Consider the following 23,610-nt stretch of genomic DNA (forward strand, 5'->3'; position numbering starts at 1 on the left):
ATACTTATGCAAATGCATTTTGCACTAGTGCTCATGGTATGAGTATTCATACTATCAAGCTAAAATCTCTGATTTACCAGCTCCTGTTTATAAAATACTCAGTTAACCAATCAAGGAGCAGAAGTATTATTATGCAAAATAAGTGACCAATCATACACCACAAACAACAAAGAGTTGAAGTCAAAGTCAAAATATGTAGTTAGCAAACACTCTATAGATTGAATACAACTAGGCCCGATAGCCTGAAACATGCACCAAACATTCTACCACCACCAAACAACAAGAAAATGAATAGAAATCAAGGTCTGTTAAGAGACAATTCACAAATGAAAAACTATTCAGTGAATTTTGCCTTGTCACAGTCCCTGCTCCAAGCAGCATATAACCTATAAATAAGGCTGCGAGTTTGTCAAAGAGGTCACAGAACTCATGGATTCCGTGACTTTCCGTGATCCCCGTGACTTCTGCAGCGGCCGGTGCACCCGGCTCAGGGACAGCTCAGGCAGCCCCTGAGCCAGACACACCGGCTGCTGCTGGGGCAGTTTTGAGCCACACACACACACGCGTGCACACAGCCCCGCAGCAGCAGAGTTTGGGTGTGGGAGGGGGCAAGGGGTTGGGGCATAGGATGGGGTGAGGTGGGCTCTGGGAGGCACTTACCTGGGGGGCTCTCTGCAAGCAGTGACATCCCCTCCCCCAGCTGCTAGGTGGAGGCATGGCCAGGCAGCTCTGCGTGCCTGCCTCCGCCCAGAGTGCTGGCTTCACAGCTCCCATTGACCGGGAACCATGGCCAATGGGAACTGCGGGGGTGGTGCCTGCAGGCTGAGGCAGCCCGCAGAGCTGCCTGGCCACGCCTCTGCCTAGCAGCTGAATGGGCGGGGGGTGTTGCCACTTCTGGGGAGGCCCCATGTAAGTGCCGCCCAGAGCTTGCCTCACCCTTGTCCCGTGTCCCACCCCCGTCTCCTCCCACACCCAAACTCCGCTGCTGCTGTGGAAGGGGAGGCGCGGAGCCAAGTAGGGAGCCTACCGGCCCCACCCCCCAGTACCATTGGGGGTCCCAGGCCGCACGTTGCCACCCATGCCTCCCCAGCACCTGGGCTGCCCTCCCCCAGCACCCACAGGGCCCCTGGGCAGCCCCCCCTCCAAGTTTTAGTCACAGGTATTTTTAGTAAAATTCACGGACAGGTCACTGGCCATGAATTTTTATTTGCTGCCCATGACCTGTCCCTGACTTTTACTAAAAATACCTGTGACTAAAACGAAGCCTTTCCTATAAATCCATTGATTTGTTGCCTACATGTTTAAGACTGTCACACAATTGCAAAGGAGGCTGGTTCTTCTCTTTCAGCGCACTCACCTCCGGGTTCGGGTCTGAGTTGCTTGCTGCTGCTGTTGCACCTGCTGTTGCACCTGCTGTTGCTGTACCTGCTGAGGTGCTGTGCGTTTTCGTGTTGGTTCCATCACTGCTTGGGGCATTCCAGGGCGCACTGAGGGGCTTCCAACATATGGTGAGCCTGGGGGACCCATTGGAGCCCCCTGATGGGGCATTCGAGCACCTGATGGCATCCCAGGGCGCTAGGGAGGAAGCAAAACAGAAATAAATGTCTGTTTGGTCACAGTTACTGCAGCAGCAAAGGGGCTGGAATGAAGGCAGCAACTAGCTCCACGGGAGAGACCAGCAAGTTTCCAAGCTTTGACCATTCTAATAAGCACTAGTGCAACAAGACAAAGTGATGGAGTCAGGCCTGGCACTCCCTGGTCATTAGAGGAACCTGATAAGAGTAGGCTGGAGGGTAGTAAGGAAAAAGGCTGGGGTCAGCAAGACATTGAGCAGGTGGGTGAGTAGTTTTGTTTGATAAAATTAGATGTTGAGTGGATGGTTGACAGATCCAGGCCAAATTACTGCAGCATTCTCTCTTGGGCTGACCGTGAAGGTCATGTAGAAGCTACATCTGGGCCAACATGCTGTGGTCTACGTGCTAATCAAAACTGAGGATGACACCATATCACACCAGTGATCCTCACTTTATGCTGATTGGGCTACTGTGATCAACAGGGACATTATAGCTGGCAGTCAAAGGTGAAACTTTAAAGCCTTGGGACAGAGAGTTCTCCATAAAGGACTTCCACTTCAGGATACACTATCACCAGGGATCAGAATAAAGTGAGAAGAAAAGAGTCATCTCTTTGATCAGGCATTCCCCAATAACAGGGGAACACGAGAGCTTTGTAACATTTCCTTAAGAATGCTAAAATCTCCTGACATCTCTATTGACTTCAGTGGCTCTGGATCAGACCATGAGATCAGTGCTGTACAAGACACAGCATAAAGTCCGTCCTAGCCCTAAAGAGCTTATAGCCCTCCAGGGAATCAACCCGCAAGATGAATCTCATTTTAAAAATCAAAGCCCAACTCTTGGACACATCAAACTGTTACCCTTATTTATTATCTCAATGGCATGATCACTCTTGACAGAGCATGGTGTATACACCAATGAGTTCTCTGATGGCTGCTGAGTCCGATGCACAAGTGATGTATAGATCAGCTAACAAAGCACCTGCTCCAGCCACAGGTAGTGGGCAAGTGTTTAACATAAAAGTCCAGGTGAACACCTGCAAAGCCAGCATCTTAGTCCACGCCACCAGACTAGCTAGCCAGCATACTCTACTACCCCACCCACCAATACCAAACCTCACCAGGCTCCCTGCTTCTCATAAGCCGTAGAAAATAGCTGTTCCTTAGATTTAAAGGGGCTGATTGCATTACAGAGATGGCAGATGGCAGAATGTTAGCGTAAAGGTGGGAGGAGGTGTGGATAGTAACAGAAAATTATAGGAGGGCTTAGGGGCAGAGGCACAGACAACCTTTGCTTGCACTGTTAATGGGAGGGAGCTAGAGCAGAGACCAGCTCAGAAGACAGAGTCGGCATGGCTAGCAGGGCCAGCTCTTGGTTTTTTGCAGCTCCAAGCAAAAACAAAACAAAAAAGCTGGAGTGCCACCGCCAAAGCAAAGGTGCTGCCCCAAAGGGCCAGAATGCCGCCCCTTGAGAAGTGCCTCCCCAAGCACTTGCTTGGGACACTGGTGCCTAGAGCTAACCCTGATGGCTAGTGAGTGCAGATGATAGGGCTGGTATGGGAGACGGACTGTGGGAGTTGCAACTGGGTAAAGGAGAGGGAGGGGGCAGTAAACCAGTAAAAGAGAAGTCTTTGTATAGAGCTGAGAACTTCTTCCCCTGTCCCAGCTTGTACCATTGGCTGAGCTACAAACACTGTTATGACAACTCTTTGGAAACTATGTCTCTCTCCTCCACCACACTCCCAACTCCCCAAACCCAGCAGTCAGCAAAAGGAAATGGCTTAAAAATACTTCACACTAAATCTTCTATTTAGAATCTCCTGTTGCCTGTCAATCCACAAACTGTGGCTGCCTTCCAGCAAGGAGAAACCGAACTGTGGGCCCTGTTGTTGCCTGTCAATCATCCCAGCTCTGCTGCCCCATGTCCATCCCCTTGGAAACTGCCTGGCCAGAAGAGACAAGATTGTAGGCCCAGCTATCTGTGTCTGGAAAGGACAAATTATGGCCAGAACTGCAAAGTTGGGTGGGCCAACCTAGTTACTGGCCTATATCCTACTTTTCTGAACTTTCTGTTGGCTCCCCTTCTTCTTGTTGGGCATTAAAACAGTGAGGGTACCAAACAAACAGTGCCTGGGACAGAGGAAAAGCAGGAAAAATGGTTAGTTCCATCCTGGCTGACATCTTCCATTTAAATTCTTATGGCCCCCCCCCACACTTTTTCCACCCCCTGGTTTGCCTAATTACTTTCTTTCTCCCACCCCCACCTCTGCACCTTCTTCTATGCTGACCTTAGATGTGGAACAAACTCCTAATCCCAGTACATGAGCCCCCACCTTTCTCCCCATTGCAATACCTTCAAAAGCCCCACAAACTACCTACGTAAAATGCCTTCTCAACCCAATATTATCAGAGAGGAGAGGAGAGGACAACAAGGAGGCAACACCTAATCTAACATCCTCCTTGGGGTCTCCTAGTGCATCTGGTCTCCTCTGTGCTCCTGGGGGGAAGGCCTGTCTGTATTGTGTCTTGTGCAGAGCTGAGCACATTGTCAGTCCTGGAGGCCCCTCCAGACAGGTGGCAGCAGCAGCATGCTCCGCACTGCCCTGCCATGAGGTGCTGTCTCTCTCCTTCATCTTTTCCAATCTCTCCTTTCTTCTGTTTTACAGCTTGTCCTGTCCTTTGTTTCTCACTCTCCTCCCTTCCAATTCAATCCTCTCACCTCCTCAGTGTCTCTCCTCCTCCCCTTTTCTCAAGCAGTTTCCTCCTGTCATATAGTACGGATGAAAGACGGCACAATACTGCACGTCTCCTGGCTTTAATAAGGATTGTGCTTCTCTTTGCATTCTTACCGCAGACACAAGAGCCCTATTACAAGAACTTCAACAACAGAGTACCTAAAAGGCTGAAATGACAAAATGAGACTTAGGCTGAATCTGTGCAGCTGCAGAAAACTAATCTGAAATGCGGACAGGCAACAGGAGAAAGAAATGAGGAGAGCAACAATGCCTGAAATAGTCCAGCAAGTTAGATGGCAGTTTACAATGCAATATGGCTGTAAAAAAGCTAGTTCAGTTTTAGATTGCATATGAAGAGCCCAAGGTTGAGTACTGTATTCCAAGTGGAGTCCTCCTGGAGCCCAAAAGAGAGGTACCATGCCTCCCTGCTCCAGGGGGACTCCACTTGGAATGCAGCCCTCAACCCTGGGCTCTTCAATAATGTAAGCAGAGTCAGGATGTGCTCTACCCTGACATCTAGTGATGAATTGTGGTGGGCGTGGAAAAGAACTTCAGGGGCTGATCTTGTTTGCATAGGCACACCCACCCCGCCTAGCATGAGCCCACAGCTGCCCAAATGGTCACTTTGGCTGCTGCGGGATCTTCAGTTTCTCTGTTATTGGGGTAAGAAGAATAAAGTGTTGTTACCCTGATTATGTGAATCAAGGCCAGAGGAACTGTTTTATGACAGAGGGACTCACCAACTAAGTAGCACTCGCTAGACAAGGGACATGGGTTCCAAAATGCAGTGAATTGAGAGAGGCTGGGGATAGGTATTTGTATTGGATGGTATAGGCTCCTTGTGAGGGCCTGAAATGCTAATTACATCACCTCCTCCTCTCTTCACTGCTGAATAGCAGAACTAATTTTGATTCTATTAAGGGTCTAGTTACAGGCTGCTGTGCTGAATTCACTTTGGGCCAATGGTGCACCAGCACTGGGGCTCCCCTACAACAAGCAGAATGCACTATGAGCTGAAATCACTAAAGAGATAAGGTTGCTGGGAGCTGAGATCACTGAGTGCTATGTTGACTACTAGGGGAGCCTGAAGATATATTGCTAAGCGGCTGGAAGAGCAGAGCAGTTTGTGAGATGGTTGGAGCGGCCCATGGGATGGTGAGCGGAGCTGAGCAGTGCAGTTTGCAGGACGGTTAGAGCGGCCCATGGGACGGTGACTGGAGTGAAGTGGAGCAGTTCGTGGTGAAGGCTGCAGCAGAACCCCATGGAGAGGTGGGGCAGTCGGCCTTGGACCATGTAAGGTGCCCCTTAACACGCTGTGTGCCCCTTTCTTCCTCCCCCCCACCATTTCCACCCAGCTGGGGGAGGGGTGTAGAACTCTGCAGATAAAGTTTTGAGACAGAGACTCTTGAGGTGTTGGACTTTTGGGATATTGGGGTGATCTTTGGGTGGTTGGACTTAAGACCCTGAGGGGAAAAGGACACTGCCAAACTAGCTTGGGAATGGGTCTTGTGCTCATGGTTTCTGTTATGAATCCAGTTTGTGGTGTTTCACCAACATACTGCTGCATTGTTTCCCTCCTTTATTAAAAGAATTTTGCTACACTCAGACTCTGTGCTTGTGAGAGGGGAAGTATTGCCTCCTAGAGGCGCCCGGGGGGGTGGTATGTAATTGTCGTAGGTCACTGGGTGGGGGCTCGAGCTGGTTTTACATTGCATTATTGAAACAGAACCTCTAAATACTGAACCCAGCCCTTGTTGCTGCCAACTCAGATGGGCAGATGGGTTACAATAATGTAAAGAGATTGACAAATGAGAAGTTTTAAAAAGAACCAAAATGACCAAGTGTCTAGAGAGTGTAAAAGAGCACAATACAGAGTGACTGGGCAACAGCATCCAAGGTGCTGGCAAGACATTATGGCAGCTACTAATAGCTGACAGGTGTGAACAACCACTAGGGTGATATGTAGTGGTATCACTCAGAATAATAGGAGGAAATTAAGACTGTATATTAAAAAACCCTGCCTTTTGGTAAGATATATCTGTAGTGAAATAGTCTCCCAAGGAAGTGGTGAAAACCCAATTGACAGCAATATTTAAAATTGAACTGGAACAAGTATAGGAAAAATGTCTATAAATAATCCTTCATAGCCTCTCCTCACCTCTCCTTCCAGGATGACTATAAAAGTGACCTAATAGACACTGCCTTCTCTAACGTCTATGACAGAGTTACCAAATAGAAATTTCAGTGCTTCAATTCCTACTCCTTAGAATATCTCACTTCACTTATTTCCAGCAAGCATTCTAGTACTCCAGTTGCCTGCACTATCCCGTGCCCTATAATCAGGGACCAAGTATTCCAGGATTCCACAGCTGTGGCATTTGCTACAGACTCCACCCATCACTGCATATTGGGCAGCACAAGCTAAAATCTTTCATGCATAAACACAGTTTCTAGGATTGTAAGCCGATACCTAGACCACATGCTTTTTGAGGCAGTGATCATCTTTTTTGTGACATAAGGGTGTACAGTGCCTAATGCAATGGGACCCCAAATCTTTAATGGAGGCTTCTAGGCAATACAACCTTTCAAATACATAAATAATAGCTCTTATAGTTACAAAGATAATCAGTACAACAAAATGGCAATCAATTAACATTCTGCCAACTAAAGAAGACAACAAACATAAGAGCTCCATGCACCTCACTGTGGCTTAATTACAAAAAATAAAGATGTCAGATTAAACTGCAATGTTGTTGAACTACTGCTTTGCTGAGAATTACAACAGAACTATCCACATAGCCCATGTCCCCATAATTGGAGGGCCCAACGCCAACTCTACTTCTCAATTTCATTCATAGATTCATACAATTTATGGCCAGAAAGGACCAACAAATCATCTGGTCTGACCTCTTGTATGTCACAGACCATTAAAGTTCACCCAGTTACCTCTTTATTAATACTAGTAACTTGTGTTTGACTAAATCATCTCTTCAGAGAGACTTTCAGTCTGTACTTTAAGATATCAAAAGATGGAGATATACCACCTTCCTTGGTAGTGTGTTCCAGTGGTTAATTACCCTCACTGTGAAAAATGTGTATCGTATTTCTAATTTGAATTTGTCTGGCTTCAGCTTCCAGCCTTGGGTCCTGTTAGGCCTTTTTCTGCTAGATTACAGAGTCTTTTAGTGCTCAGTCTTCTCACCCCATAAAGGTACTTATACTCTGTAATCAAGTCACCTCTCAATCTTCCTCTTGATAAACAGATTGAGTGCCTTAAGTCTCTCTCTGAAAGGCATTTTCTCCAGCCCTCAAATAATTTGTCTTTCTCTTTTCTGAACCCCCTCCAATTCTTCAATACCCTTTTTTCATAAATTCATAGATTCCAAGGCCAGACGGTGTAGTCAATAGTTTTTTGTCAAGGTCCAAATTTCTTGGTCAAAGTATAGTCAAGGTCCAGACTTCAGAGAAAATAGTAAAAAATAACAATAACGATAACAATAAATAAATAAAAAGATTTCGGGGTCCGTTCAAAAGCGTCTGGCGGTCCAGACTTGGCCCACAGTCCAACTACTGACTACCCCAATCTAGTCTGACCTCCTGAATAACACAGGCCAAAGAACTTACCCAAAATAATTCCAGTTTGAATTACAGCATGTCTTTCAGAGAAACACAGTCTTTATTAGCACTGATTTTATATTTACTTCCAGATCATTGATGAAAATGTTGAATAGTATCAGAACCAGTAATGATTCCTGCAGAACCCCACTAGAAACACCCCCATTTGAAGACAATTCCTTATTCATGATTACTTTTTGAGAGCTATATGTTAGCTAGGTCTTTCTAGTTAATGTGTGTTTTATTAATTTTGTATCATGCAAATATTTTAATCAGAATGGCTTGAGGTACTAAGTTAAATATCTTATAGAACCCAAGTGTATGTCATCTCCACACTTAACTTTATCAGACAAATTTATAATCTCAACATAAAATGAAACTGGGTTTTTTTACAAGACTTATTTTCCATAATATCAGTTTGATTGACATCAATTTTGTTCCCATTCTTCAGTCTTTACTGATTGAATCGTGTATCTGCTTTTCCATTATTTTCCCCACAATCCTACTTGCCCTTTTAAAATATTGGCAGAACACCGATTTCAGAGTGGTAGCTGGGTTAGTCTGTATCAGCAAAAACAATGAGGAGTCCTTGTGGCACCTTAGAGACTAACAAATTTATTTAGACATAAGCATTCGTGGGCTAAAATCCACTTCATCAGATGCATGCATCAGAACACCAGCACTTTTTCAGTCGTCTGGAATTTCCCCAGTATTCCAAGATTTATTAAGAACTAATATCAGCAGGCCAGAAGTCTCCTCAGTCAGCTCTTTTACGATTCTTAAGTGCAAGTTTGATTATTTAACAATGTTATCCCTAGCAGATGTTGTTTAACATCCTCCTCAGTTACTGATGGGCTGGAAAGTACTTCATTTTTCTTGTATGACAGAAGTACGTCATTCTGTTTCTTTCCAAATGCAGAATATTTTTGAACACTTCTGCCTTTTCTGCATCATTATTTACAAATTTACCTTCTCCATCTACTAATGGGTATATACAGTTGCTTGGATTTCTTTTGTTCCTAATACATTTTAAAAACTCCTTCTTATTGCCCTTAACCCTGCCAGCAAGGAATTTTTCCCTGATGTCCTCATCTTCATCATTTATACTTGATGACTTCTGGTGATTGTTATCTATTTCCCTCTTGTTCCCATTTGTAATCTACATTTTTTAAATTTCTAATTACTGTCTTCAATTCCCCATTGAACCAGAATCGGCTTTTAGACAAAGTTGTTCTTTCTTTCTTGTGGACTCATGGGGTTTTGGCCATCTACTAATCTCTTCTTAAAGAGCTGCCCATTTTCATTCATGTTCTTCTGCCAGCATTTTTTCTCCCAATCATAGAAGATTAGAGTTGGAAGAGACCTCAGGAGGTCATCTAGTCCAATCCCCTGATCAAAGCAGGACCAACCCCAACTAAATCATCCCAGTTAGGGCTCTGTCAAGCTGGGCCTTAAAAACCTCTAAGGAAAGAGATTCTACCACCTCCCAAGGGAACCCATTCCAGTGCTTCACCACCCTCCTAGTGAAATAGTTTTTCCTAATATCCAACCTAGACCTCCACCACTGCAACGTGAGACCATTGCTCCTGGGGGGAGGGATAGCTCAGTGGTTTGAGCACTGGCCTGCTAAATCCAGAGTTGTGAGTTCAATCCTTGAGGGGGCCACTTAGGGATCTGGGGCAAAAACTGGTCCTGCTAGTGAAGACAGGGGGCTGGACTCAATGACCTTTCAAGGTCCCTTCCAGTTCTAGGAGATTGGCATATCTCCAATTATTACCTATTACCTCCTTGTTCTGTCATCTGCTACCACTGAGAACAGACTAGCTCTATCCTGTTTGGAACCCCCCTTCAGGTAGTTTAAGGCTGCGATCAAATCCCGCTTCACTCTTCTCTTCTGCAGACTAAATAAGCCCAGTTCCCTCAGCTTCCCCTCATGTCATGTGCCCCAGCCCACTAATCACTTTCATTGCCCTCCACTGGACTCTCTCCAATTTGTCCACATCCTTTCAGTAGTGGGAGCCCCAAAACTGGAGGCAATACTCCAGATGTGGCCTCATCAGCGTCGAATAGAGGGGAATAATCTCCACTTTCCTCAATCTGCTGGCAATGCTCCTACTAATATAGACCAATATGCTGTTAGCCTTCTTGGCAACAAGGGCATACTGTTGACTCATCTCCAGCTTCTCGTCCAATGTAATCCTCAGATCCTTTTCTGCAGAACTACTGCTTAGCCAGTTGGTCCCCAGCCTGTAGCAGTGCATGGGATTCTTCTGTCCTAAGTGCAGGACTCTGCATTTGTCCTTGTTGAACCTCATCAGATTTCTTTTGGCCCAATCCTCCAATTTGTCTGGGTCACTCTGGACCCTATCCCTACCCTAGAGCATATCTCCCCTCCCCCACATCTTAGTGTCATCTGTGAACTTGCTAAGGGTGCAATCCATATCATCATACAGATTATTAATGAAGATGTTGAACAAAACTGGCCCCAAGACCAACCCCTGAGGCACTCCGCTTGATACTGGCTGCCAACTAGACATCAAGCCGTTGATCACTACACATTGAGTCCAATGATCTAGCCAGCTTTCTATCCATCTTATAGTCCATTCATCCAATCCATACTTTTTTAACTAGCTGGCAAGAATTCTGTAGGAGACCGTATCAAAAGCTTTGCTAAAATCAAGGTATATCATGTCCATTGCTTTCCCCGAATCCACAGAGCCAGTTATCTCATCATAGAAGGCAATCAGGTTGGTCAGGCATAACTTGTCCTTGGTGAATCCATGTTGACTGTTCTTGATCACATTCTTCTCCTCCAGTCAGTTTTGCTCAAAATTTTTCTCAATTTTTCTAGAACATACTCTGAGTTTGTTTGTCTAATAACTCAGCACATGAATTGCCATAAAGAGCAAAGCAGTGATCCATCATCTCCAATATCCTGTCTCTGAGAATGGCCAAGACCTGATGCTTCAGGGAAGGTGCAACAAGTCCTGCATGAGAGATATGGAATAACTTATCCAAAGGGGAAGTATCTTCATAGGCTCTGTGAGTCTCAGGTTGGCTTATGTTTCGAAGCAAAATGTATATCCCTTTTAAAAAAAATACCCGTTTGAATGTAATTTTATATTCTCATTAACTGCGTAACTGTTTAATCGTTTTTAACCTATTATGCTCTTGGGCTCAATGACATACTGTGGCAGTGAGTTCCACAGGCTAGTTACATGCTGGGAAAAATCATTTACTTTTATCAGTTTTAAACTTATCTTTCAGTTTTGTTGAATGTGCCCTTGTACTTATACACCTCTACCCCGATATAACACAGGTTTGCATATAACACAGTAAAGCTCTGACACCTTGCTCTGAGCAGCGTGTTAAGGGTGCCGGACCATGCCGGGGCCAAAGGGTTTGATAAGGGGCAGAGGGTCTTGGGGGCGGTCAGAGGCTTTCCCCCCTCCCAGGGTCTCGGGGGCAGGAGCTGTGGGATGGCACTTTTGGGGACCCCGCAGTCCCATAGTGGCCCGGGAGATTAGTGGGGGGCCAGGAGCAGCCTGCTCTGCTTCCCTCGCCCCAGCCCCAGGCGTGTCGCTCAGGGGAGGAGGCTTGGGGGAAGGGATCTCCCCTGCACTCACCAGCAGTGGCAGAAGCGGAGCAGCCCGGCTCCAGCCCGCTCCACTCCACCAGCTCCCAGCGGCAGCGCTCTGTTTCCCACTGCAGGTGAGTACAGGGGATGTCCTTTCCCCAACTTCCCCATACTCACCTGCGGCGGGAAGCGGAGTGCCGCGGCTGGGAGCTGGCAGAGTGGAGCGGGCTGGGGACGTCTCACTCAGCTTCCCGCCACCAGTGAGTGTAGAGGGCATCCTTTCCCCAACCTCCCCAAACTCACGGACAGCTGGAAGTGGAGTGCCACAGCTGGGAGCTGGTGGAGTGCAGCGGGCTGGGGCCACGCTGCTCTGCTTCACGCTGCTGCCGGTGAGTGCCTGTCAGGTGGTGGTGGGCTCGATAGGGGTCGGAACAGTCAGGGGACAGGGGGGTTGGGTAGGGGGTGAGGTCCTGGGGGTGATTAGGAAGGGAGGGTCTTAGGAGGGGGCGGTCAGGGAACAAGGAACGGGGGGTGCAAAGCAAGTTTGATATAACACGGTCTCATCTATAACACGGTGAGATTGTTTTGTCCCCCAAGGACCGCATTATATCGAGGTAGAGGAGTATTATGAGAAAAAGTAAGAAGCTTGCCTGATTTCCATCTCTATACCATTTGTTATCTTTCAGGGGACTGGACTAGATGACCTACTGAGGGCCCTTTCAGTCATTCACTTCTATGATTTTATATCACTGTCTTATCCCCTCTATTTCATTTCCTGCATAAATTAAATAGTCCTCATCTTTTCATTCTCTGTTCACAGAGAAGTTTATTCAGGCCTCTAATTGTCATCATCAATCTCTGAGCCACCTCTCTTTCTGCTCTAACTTTTTTTGTAGCTAGGATGACCAAAGCCAAAGACCATATTCCAGGTGAGAGCATGCCATTGATTCAGATTGGAATATTTTCTAGATTATTCTCCATCCCATGTTTTACACATGCTAATATTTTGCTATCTTTCTTGGTGACTGCTTCATATTAGACAGGCCACTGTGATGTCCAGGCCTTTCTCCTGAATGGTTCCCTCAGTTAATCTAAAACCCAACAATGTATGAAAAGTTTTGTGGCAAAATCTGCAGATTAAAAATTAGGACTCAACTCCTTTTCCAGATAACTATATTAACCACCACCACTCCTTGTATGGATTCTTCTGACACCATACTCCATTGTTAGCCTTTAGCCAAAAGGAACACTGACCACCTATCCCCCTTATCACTTATTTATATTGTGGTAGTGCCTAGAGACTCCAGTCCATTGTGCTAGCTACTGTACAAATGAATGAATGAAAGAAATAAAGAAACAAAGAGTCCTTGCCCCAGAGCACTCAAAGTCTAATTTTATCGCCAGGTTGATAAGCAGACAAATGTGGTGTGGAGGTTGGGTCAAGGGGACAAAGTAATAGATGGGTATGTTTGCATAAATTAGCAGTCTCAGTATCTAGCCAATACTAGACACTAGAAATGATTAGTAGGCATCATGCCAAAAATAAATTTTAAAGAGGGATTTAAAAGAGGAGTAGTTGGTGGATTTACGAATTTTAACAAGCACAACAGACTAGGGGGGGAAAAAAGCAAAGATACTTATGGGAAAAGTAGGTAATCCCAAGTTGGTATCAAAAACATTGCAGGAAGAAATTTGATTTGATAGGGAGGGAGGGGACAAATGAGGGACAGGCTTACACAAGAAGACATCATTTGACAACAGTTAGCTGCTGGTGTGTCGTGGCCACTGCCTATCACCAATATTATTTCATTGTTTCCTTGTACTCCCCTGTCTATCTGCATCCATCCTTTGTCTTAGGCTGACATTATAAACTCCTTGGGCAGGGACCATCCTGTTGTACTGAGTTGTGCAGCACATAGCACAGTAGGGGGCCTGGCCCATGACTAGGACTCCTCGGAACTACAGTTATGCAAATAATAGTCAGAAAACGGTGGTGTTTGGAAAGGTGGAGAAGGGGGACCAGTGAAGGGACACAAAAAGGAGGGTGAATAGGTCAGAAGCACAGGACAGGAAGATAAACCTCTCAGCAGCATTTTGAATTAACATAATGAAGCCTGGATTGGCAGTGTCAAGGCTAGAAAGGAAGAGATTACAGGAATCAAAGTGCAATGTGACAGTTGCTTTGACAAAAGCTTTGGCAGGATGTACCAGCAAAAAAAAGCTGGATCTTTGAGAGGCTGTACAAGAAGAAGTGGCTAGATTTAGATACTGCCTGTATACATGGGTTGAAGGAGAGGGTGGAGTCAAAGATGACATGCAGACCAGAGCTGAGTGAGAGGGAGGATTGTGGTGGTGTCCACAGACAGAAAAAGGGAGAATGGGGAAAGATTATTATTAGCTCAGTTTTGGCCAAGCTGAGCTTAAATAATGGCTGGACACCTTACAAGGAAATGTCAGAAAGATAGCCTGAGAGGCAGGATTGGATAGAGGCAGACAGTTTATCAACAGACAAGTAGATCAGCATAAAGATGGTAATTAAAGCCATGCTTTTGCATAAGAGCACCTAGAAATAGTGTGCAGACAGAAGAAAGGAGAGGAACCAGGATAAAACCTTGGGAAATGCACAAAGAGAAGGGAAGAGGAGGACTCACCAAATAAGACATTGAAGAAGATATGAGGGAGAGAGAACCATAAGAAGATAGGAGACAAAGTTTGAGAGGAACCCAATTTAAAGAAGCAGGGTGTGATCATCCATGTCAACGACCACCAAGAAGTTAAGGAAGATGAAGATGGAGTACATGCCTTGAGATTTGGCTGAGAAGACGTAATTAGTGAAAGTAATTTGGGTGGAGCGGAGAGGGTAGAAGCCAAACTGTGTGAAAGATGGAAACAAAGCTTTCTCATTTGAGAGGATCTGGCCATGGAGCATATTTTTGGAGAAGATCAGGTGAACTGAGAGTCTGACAGTCTTCAGGAAACACTGCAAAACTTTCCTCTTCAAAAAAGTCTTTCTACCATAGCAAGAATGGTGCCAAATATCAGAGGGGTAGCCATGTTTGGTTTTGTGGATACACACTAACACGGCTACCCCTCTGATACTTGGCACCAGGCAAGGCACTGAATTTAGCCATATGAAGTGAAAATCCATCAACTTCATGAAAAAACTTATAAAGATACAGACAGATATCATCTTCCTCTCCAAGTGCAAACAGACGGACATTACACCAAATGAACTGAAGGAAAAAAAATCCATTGCAATTGATAAACTACACTGACTATGGTGAGAGATTGTGCCACACACTCTCAAAGAAACTGAGGTACCACCTGATCTGCATCCTGTACAGCAGACAGGAGAAGATCAAGAATGAGCTCTCAAAACTGGAGACTCTCATACAAAACCAACCTTTCACACAAACTACCATGTGGCTGGACTTTACAAAAACGAGACAAGCCATATACAATGCACACTTTACAGCTCTACAGAGGAAAAAGGACAGTAAACTATCTAAACTCCTACATGCCACAGGGGGCTACAACAGTGGTACCCTTTACTCACCTAACAATATTGTTAATCTATCCAACCACACACATAGCCTGACAGAAGAGTTTGTCCTATCTTGGGAACTCTCTTTCTGCCCCCTAACCATCACACGATACAGTTTTGCAGTGATCCAGAAGCCTATTTTTGCTGTCTATGACTCAGGGAATATTTTTCAAAACCCCACTGAACAGCGCACTGACCCACAGGAACCCTCCTACCATCACTATAAGAAGAACAACTCAGCATGGACTCCTCCTGACGGTTGAAATGACAGACTGGACTTCTACATAGAGTGCTTCTGCAAACGTGCACAGGCTGAAACTGTGAACAAAGAGCATCATTTGCCCCATAACCTCAGCCGTACAGAACACATTGTCATCCACAGCCTCAGAAACAACTCTGACATTATAATCAAAGGGGCTGACAAAGGCAGTAATATAGTCATCATGAACAGGTTGGATTACAAACAGGAAGCTGTCAGGCAACTATCCAACACCACATTCTACAGGCCACTAGTCTCTGATCCCACTGAAGAGTACCAAAAGAAACTACACCATCTGCTCAAGAAACTCCCTGCTACAGCACAGAAACAAATGTACACAGACACACGCCTAGAGCCCAGACCAGGGTTATTCTATCTGCGACCCAAGATCCATAAACCTGGGAATCCTGGACGCCCCATCATCTCAGGCACTGGCACTCTTACAGCAGGATTATCTGGCTATTTGGACTCTCTCCTCAGACCCTACAATACCAGCACTCCTAGCTATCTTTGAGACACCACTGACTTCCTGAGAAAACGACAATGCATTAGTGATCTTCCTGAAAACACCATCCTGGCCACCCTGGATGTAGAAGCTCTTTACACCAATATTCCACATAAGGATGGATTACAAGCTGTCAGGAACAGTATCCCTAATGAGGCCATGGTACATCTGGTGGCTAAACTTTGTGACTTTGTCCTCACCCACAACCATTTCAGATTTGGGGACAACTTATTCTTTCAAGTCAATGGCACTGCTACGGGTACCCGCATGGCCCCACCGTATGCCAACATTTTTATGGCTGACTTAGAACAACGCTTCCTCAGCTCTCATTCCCTAGCGCCCCTCCTCTATTTGTGTTACATGGATGATATCTTCATCATCTGGACCCATGGGAAGAAGGCCCTTGAAGAATTCCACCTGAATTTCAACAATTTCCCATCCCACCATCAACCTCAGCCTGGACCAGTCCCCCAAGAGATCCACTTCCTGGACACTACAGTGCAAATAAGTGATGGTCACATAAACATCACCCTATACCAGAAATCTACTGGCCGCTATACTTACTTACATGCCTCCAGCTTCCATCCAGGACACATCACATGATCCATTGTCTACAGCCAAGCCCTAAGATATAACCACATTTGCTCCAATCCCTCAGACAGAGACTAACACCTACAAGAACACTTAGGAAGGAACAATCAGTTTCACACATACAGAATGGGAAGAGACTGTCTAGGAAGGAGTAAGGCAGAAAGAGATCTAGGAGTCATAGTGGACCACAAGCTTAATATGAGTCAACAGTGTGATACTGTTGCAAAAAAAGCAAACGTGATTCTGGGATGCATTAACAGGTGTGTTGTAAACAAGACATGAGAAGTCATTTTTCCGCTTTACTTTGCGCTGGTTAGGCCTCAACTGGAGTATTGTGTCCAGTTCTGGGCACCGCATTTCAAGAAAGATGTGGAGAAATTGGAGAGGTCCAGAGAAGAGCAACAAGAATGATTAAAGGTCTTGAGAACATGACCTATGAAGGAAGGCTGAAGGAATTGGGTTTGTTTAGTTTGGAAAAGAGAAGACTGAGAGGGGACATGATAGCAGTTTTCAGGTATCTAAAAGGGTGTCATCAGGAGGAGGGAGAAAAATTGTTCACCTTAGCCTCCAATGATAGAACAAGAAGGAATGGGCTTAAACTGCAGCAAGGGAGATTTAGGTTGGACATTAGGAAAAAGTTCCTAACTATCAGGGTAGTTAAACACTGGAATAGATTGCCTAGGGAAGTTGTGGAATCTCCATCTCTGGAGATATTTAAGAGTAGGTTAGATAAATGTCTATTAGGGATGGTCTAGACAGTATTTGGTCCTGCCATGAGGGCAGGGGACTGGACTCGATGACCTCTCAAGGTCCCTTCCAGTCCTAGAGTCTATGAGTCTATAAGATCTTTATCAAGCATTCTTAAAACTACATTACTCACCTGGGGAAGTGAGGAAACAGATTGACAGAGCAAGACGGGTACCTAGAAGTCACTTACTACAGGACAGGCCCAACAAGGAAAATAATAGAACATCAATGGCCATCACATACACCCCCAGCTAAAACCTCTCCAGTACATCATCAACCATATACAACCTATCCTGGAAAACGATCCCTCGCTCTCACAGACCTTGGGAGGCAAGCCAGTCCCCGCTTACAGATAGTCCCCAAACCTGAAGCAAATACTCACCAGCAACTACACACCACACCACAGAAACATTAACCCAGGAACCAATCCCTGTAACAACCACATCAGCCACACCATCAGGGGCTCATTCACCTGCACATTTACTAATGTGATATATGCTATCATGTGCCAGCAATGCCCCTCTGCCATGTACATTGGCCAAACCGGACAGTCTCTATGTAAAAGAATAAATGGACACAAATCAGACATCAGGAATGGTAACATACAAAAGCCAGTAGGAGAACAATTCAATCTCCGTGGACATTCAATAATAGATTTAAAAGTAGCCATACTTCAACAAAAAAAACCTTTAAAAACAGACTTCAAAGAGAAACTGCACAGCTACAATTCATTTGCAAACTTAACACCATTAATTTGGGCTTGAATAGGGACTGGGAGTGGCTGGCTCACTACAAAAGTTTTCCCTCTCTTGGTATTGACACCTCCTCGTCAGTTATTGAGAGCGGACCACATCCACCCTGACTGAACTGGCCTCGTCAACACCAGTTCTCCACTTGTAAGGTAACTCGCTTCTCTTCACGTGCTAGTATATTTATGCCAGTATCTGTAATTTTCATTCCATGCATCTGAAGAAGGATTTTTTTTACCCACAAAAGTTTATGCCCAAATAATCTGTTAGTCTTTAATGTGCCACTGGACTCCTCATAGCAAGAATGACATTCAGGGTGTCGGTATCCCCACATACCTCAAACACCACCCCCTCCCCCACTAACAAACCAACCAACCAAAATAAACGAAAACACTACCCCAGCAAGAGCTTTTATCCCAAACAGAGAGGAGAGGCACAGACTTCAATAAATCCATTTGGGACTTTCTTACTGCCGTTGATTTTACATGAATGGGACTCAGATACTATGGTGATGATCAATCGCTCAGATAGACAGAGATCAAGGCAACAATTGCAAATGGCACATTCAATTATGTTGGCGGAGGAAGGGAGATGGGACAGTAGTTGAGGAGGCAGGTAGAGTCAAGGGTTACTTTTTATGATAGGGAAGACTAATCTGTGCTTATATTGTGAAGGGAAGAAGCCCGGGGAAAGCGAGAGATTCAAGAGAAGGGCAAGGGAGGAGATGAGAGTGGAGGTGAGAGAGAAGCAAGCAGGAAGCAATGGGGTCACTGGGACAGGTGTACAGGTTAGAGGAGAACAAGCAAGAAGCCTCAATTTCATTGATGGAGAGGGGTCAAAGGGGTGAATGGGGCAGAGGAGGTCCTGTCAGATCTTGAAACCAGGGAAAAGCTGCACTAAAGCAAGTCATGGTGCAAAAGTGTCTACACCAGGGGCTTGCACAACTATAGTTACACAGTCTTATGACTGAAATCCCAGTGCAGACAAGGAAATAATTTCCTTATACCCTTCTTTGACAAACTACATCAAAGGCTCTTTGAAAGTCCTAATAAACAGTGGAAACCAGTTCCCTTGTAACCACCATTTTGTCAACACCCTCAAAAATTTCAGATATTGAAGAGACCTGATTCTCCTTTACAGAAGCTAATTTTTCTCTATCACATCATGTCCATATAGGTGTTTTACCATAACCATTTCTGCCAAACAGGTATCCCTAATCCTCTGACTGAAAGAGGCTGGGACTGTACAACAGTGGATGGATCACTGAACAATTGCCCTGTTCTGTTCATTCCCTCTGAAACCTCTGGCACCAGCCACTGTCAGAGACAGAATACTGGGCTAGATGGACAGTTGGTCTGACCCAGTGTGGCCATTCTTATGTTCTTTATCTTCCTAGTACCACAGAAAAGTTAATTAGTCTGGAATTACCAAAAAAGCCCTTGGAAACTGTAAAAAAAGACACCCCACATGGCCGTCCACCCATCTGCCTTCCACCAGACCATCTCTGTATGCTCATCCACACCCAGATGCACACCCATCCACCACCAGGCCACCCCGCAAGCCTGCCATACGCTACCAAGTCACACCCATGTGCACATCCACACACTCATCTGCTGCCAGGCCACTCCTGAGCGACAGACTGTGAGCTCACCAAGCTGCCCCCACATGCCAATGCACCTGCCACCAGGCCGCCCCACATGCCTGCTTACCAGGCCACCCCATATGCCAGGCTGCCCCCATCTGCTACCAGGATGCTCCCACATGTCCACCCACCCCACGTATTCCCACTCACCCACCACTAGGCCACACTTGCATAAACTGCCAATTGCCATACCGCCCCCGCAGGCCTGTGCATCTGAAACCCAGATACCCCTGCCCACATACCCACTCACTACCCCCCCCCCACCAGGCCACACCTGCACGTCCACCCACATATGCACTGCCAGGCCACTCCACAGGCCAGCCCTGTATATCAGGTGTATTCTCACAATATATTCCTTAACTAGTTCTGAAGGACACAAGTACAATGGTCATCATCTCTCAGTTCTCACACAAACAGCATACCACTTCAATGTCCCTAGCCTTGCACATCTCACTGTATCTAATGTTTGTAAATTACAAGTTACACTCTAAGCAGCCAGGATTGGCATGTCCTGAATTATGGAGACACTTAGGGAATCTGAAAAGGGAGCGCTTAAGATTCCTGTGATCTTGATATAGAAGCTCTTAGCTGATGTCTTGGAAATGTCATAGCAGGAAGCTCTCAAAAGAGAAAATACACATGATCATTGAAATTCATTCAGCATTTGTACTTCTAGGACTTTCCAGTACTCTGATGTTTGCTAAATTTAAAGTCTCCTTAAGAAATCCCAATGTCATAAGCTGTGATTGTTCTCAATCACTGGCAGGAGCATCTAAAGAACATGTTCTCCAATAAAGGTGGGACGGGGCTTGCAATTCCCCATAAATGGGGAGCTGGAGTGTCAGGAGGTCTCCAAACACTGCAGTAATCTTAAAAAGATTTAATGATTCCTTAAAGCATAGCACCCAGACCATCTAAGATTCCCTAACCAATGAGTGCCTACAGACTGCTAAGGATCTGCAGAGCTAATCTCTTAGAACCCCTCAAAGCCACCTGTTAGGCAGACAGAAGATACAGGAGAGCTAAGTATAAGACAAGTACCAGAGGCAGCACCATTCAAGGTTTCACTGGGTTTTCATCTGAATTAAAAAACAAACACCGCACAAAAGTTTGACAACAGAACCGAGTGTCCAATGAGCCCATTAGGGTCAGATCCAGTTCAGAGCCTGCACTGTGATCAGGTTCAAAAGCAAACCATTCACCATTCATGGAAAGTCAAGAGCAGAAATTGCAGCACACATTTCCCCAAACACAACCCTGCATTACCAGTGACTCAGAGCATGTTCTGGGGGCTTCACAGATCCCTGTGTTCTAGCTATACGGCATTATGCCGAAGCCCCCAGAAGATACTGTAGGGGCTGCTTTCAGCCCAGCACAGAGCCTCTAGTCTCCACTCACTCCTCTATTCAGACCAAGCCAGCTCACTAACTTTCCCGACTCACCACCCCATGGACCAGAAACTCAAAAAGTTTGCTTTTCGTAGCTTTGCGAGCCCCTCCTGTAACTTCATCTGTAGCCATCAGGGTCTGCTCAGCCTCTCTCACTCTCTCTCTTCCTCTTTCTTTCCCTTTTCTGCCTTTTTCTCCAACTCTCCCCTCTGAGTCCTGCTGGGCTCTCACACTTCTAATAGAGCTGAGTGAGGAGGGGGCCCCTTCAGGGCTTTCCTGACGGCCCACTCACGCTAATCCTCAGCTGCTGCATTCCTCAACTGATAAGCCAGAAATAGTTTGTGCTGCCGGGTTCTCTGTGTTTACTCTGCAGGGACAGAAAATCCAGCTTTTTAAACCTCTCTGTCCAAACAACAGAGATAAGCAGGAGGCAAATTGAAAACACGTCTGAGCTTTTTAGTAGCAGTACGGCAACCTTTCCTCCTCAGCATGAGGGGATGGCAAATACTGAGCAATGGCGGGGGGGTGGAAGGGCAGGGCTTAGGCAATGACATGAAACTCACTGCCTCACAGAGAGATTTTTCCAGTTGGAAAATGCACCAGGCAAGCAGTGAGAAACAATGGCTTTCCCCTGCTCCCACTGCTCCTCCTGCACTGTATTTCCAGGCCTTTTCCCCAGAGACCTGGCAGGCAGCACACACAAACATTCACTGGCAGCATTTCCAGCAAATAAGACTGCAAACTAAGCCCTTTGGACAAGAAAGAGAAATAGCAGGAGAGAGAGAGCTAGGAAAAGAGAGAGAGAGTCTGTCTGTGTGCGTGTACAGAAAAAGGACACAGAGAAGCGGAGTCTGTGAAAAAAGGAGTCAGTGTAGCACAGAGCTGGTGACTGGAGCGTGCTGCTTGATTTGCTACTCCCCTTCTACAATACTCCCATAACCTTGCCAGGGTGACCTGCCCTTATTCTTACATACTAGAGTGACAGACACCTCAAAGGTGATTGATAGGCACAAACCATAACCCAGTGGGTGCCATTAGGCATAAATATCAAGCCAGATGTAACAAAAAGCCTAATGTATACAAGAAAGCATGTCTTGCCCAGGAAATAATATCTGCATACCATGGGGAACATGGAGTATAGCTGCCACGCCCATTTAAGTGAAAGAGAAAGAAGAGATGGGTAAAGTAAAGAGACACTGACTATGGATTTTACATATGTATGCAGTGTTGTAGCCATGTCGGTCCCAGGGCATTAGAGTAACAAGGTCGGTGAGGTAATACAGATTTTATAGCCCATTTCATACTGCAGATGCCCTAAGACTTCACCAGCAAATGTGTTGGACACTGGCAATTCAGTGACTGTAGACAAATATAGCAGCCATTCCCTACTCAGCAGGGCTGGCTCTTCCATAATGGTAGAATGGACAGAGGTGGCCTGGGGCAGCAATCTGCTTACTGAGAGCTTCTTGGTGTCTGCAGCTTGAGAGGGGTTGACATTTCACTGTTTGCCTACCACAGCAATACAGGAGATGTTGCCAGGTTACAAGAGGGGTTTATCCTATTCTTCTGCTGGAGAGTCTTGTTTAGGGGCTAAGAATTGTCTGATCAGACTATGAGCAGGGAAGTAACCGGATCTCAAATATGTCACTGCCTAGACCATTGTACTGAGAAACAAACCCACAGAAGAAATACTGAATAAGCTGGAACTTAGCAGCAAGTCACAGGCATCTCTGGGTTAATGTATCAATCCCCCAAATCCTTCAACCCCTCACATACAGGGGAAACAGGACTTCTTAACCCTTCAGCGTGGCTCTAACCCAAGCACTAGTATCCAGGGATCCCTGCAGGAATACCAGAAATGCTAGGATGATGTGAGCTTCTGTCAACTAGCTCTCTCAGAAGGAACCTGCCCAGCAGACCAACATGTCTCATCCAGCAGATCACCCATCTGTGGCTTGGACAAAACACAACTGTAATCTGGTTCCAGACAACTGTGTGTCTCCTCCATTTTTGGTGAGGCAGCATCTGGCTTGTATCTCTTCACTCTCATCTCCCTTTCAGGTCCCAAAAGCATACTGAAATGCATGGGCCATCCTTTCTAGCCCTTTGTCCTGCTTTTAGCATAGCAAACATTGCCAAGTTCTCATCAGAAAACACATCCATCTCTGGTTGCTACCATCTTTGGCGAAAACACCAACTTCAGTGGCAATAGCATTATTGAAACATCTTTCTCTAAAGGTATTCCTACTATTTCTACTGTGGATCCCAATCAGTGCCCATTTTATTAATCTGTATACCAATAACTAACACAGAGTTAATTAACCAAATCCAGACTGGATGCCTTCCTGGAAGATACGTTAGCCAACAAGTGGCTCATCTCAATGCAGGGTGAAATGTAATGATCTGTGCTACAGAGATCAGACTATATGATCTAACGGTCCCTTATGGCCTTAAACTCTATGAATCTATGAACAGTTCCAGCCTCAGAGACATCACCATATAAAATAGATATAAAAATCTCCGTAATTAATTCCCATCTTCTGTATGATTGGATGGGAGCTATAATAAATAACCCTTCTAATATAGTCTCCTCCTTATATAATCAAATATATCTACACACAAAAGATAAATACATCATTTACACAGACATACACACAAAGATACAGGCAGATACAAAGGCTC

The 23,610-nt window shown here is 45.6% G+C and overlaps 1 protein-coding gene across 5 annotated transcripts in view; it reads right to left on the reverse strand.

The window, feature by feature from the left end:
- SMARCD3 (SWI/SNF related, matrix associated, actin dependent regulator of chromatin, subfamily d, member 3) overlaps window positions 1-23,610 on the reverse strand; it is a 210,912-nt gene that overhangs the window by 88,246 nt on the left and 99,056 nt on the right. For 3 of the 5 annotated variants that reach the window (XM_030546621.1, XM_030546623.1, XM_030546620.1), the window contains one exon: window positions 1,358-1,575. In XM_030546621.1, coding sequence (XP_030402481.1) covers window positions 1,358-1,566 — 209 coding nt within the window. In that variant the 5' untranslated portion in view covers window positions 1,567-1,575. Of the gene's footprint in view, window positions 1-1,357; window positions 1,576-20,982; window positions 21,129-23,610 lie in introns of those variants that run through there. The other 2 variants (XM_030546622.1, XM_030546619.1) reach the window with 1 other exon arrangement.

The sequence above is a fragment of the Gopherus evgoodei genome, unplaced genomic scaffold (assembly GCF_007399415.2).
Source record: "Gopherus evgoodei ecotype Sinaloan lineage unplaced genomic scaffold, rGopEvg1_v1.p scaffold_47_arrow_ctg1, whole genome shotgun sequence".
Taxonomy (NCBI): Eukaryota; Metazoa; Chordata; order Testudines; family Testudinidae; genus Gopherus; species Gopherus evgoodei.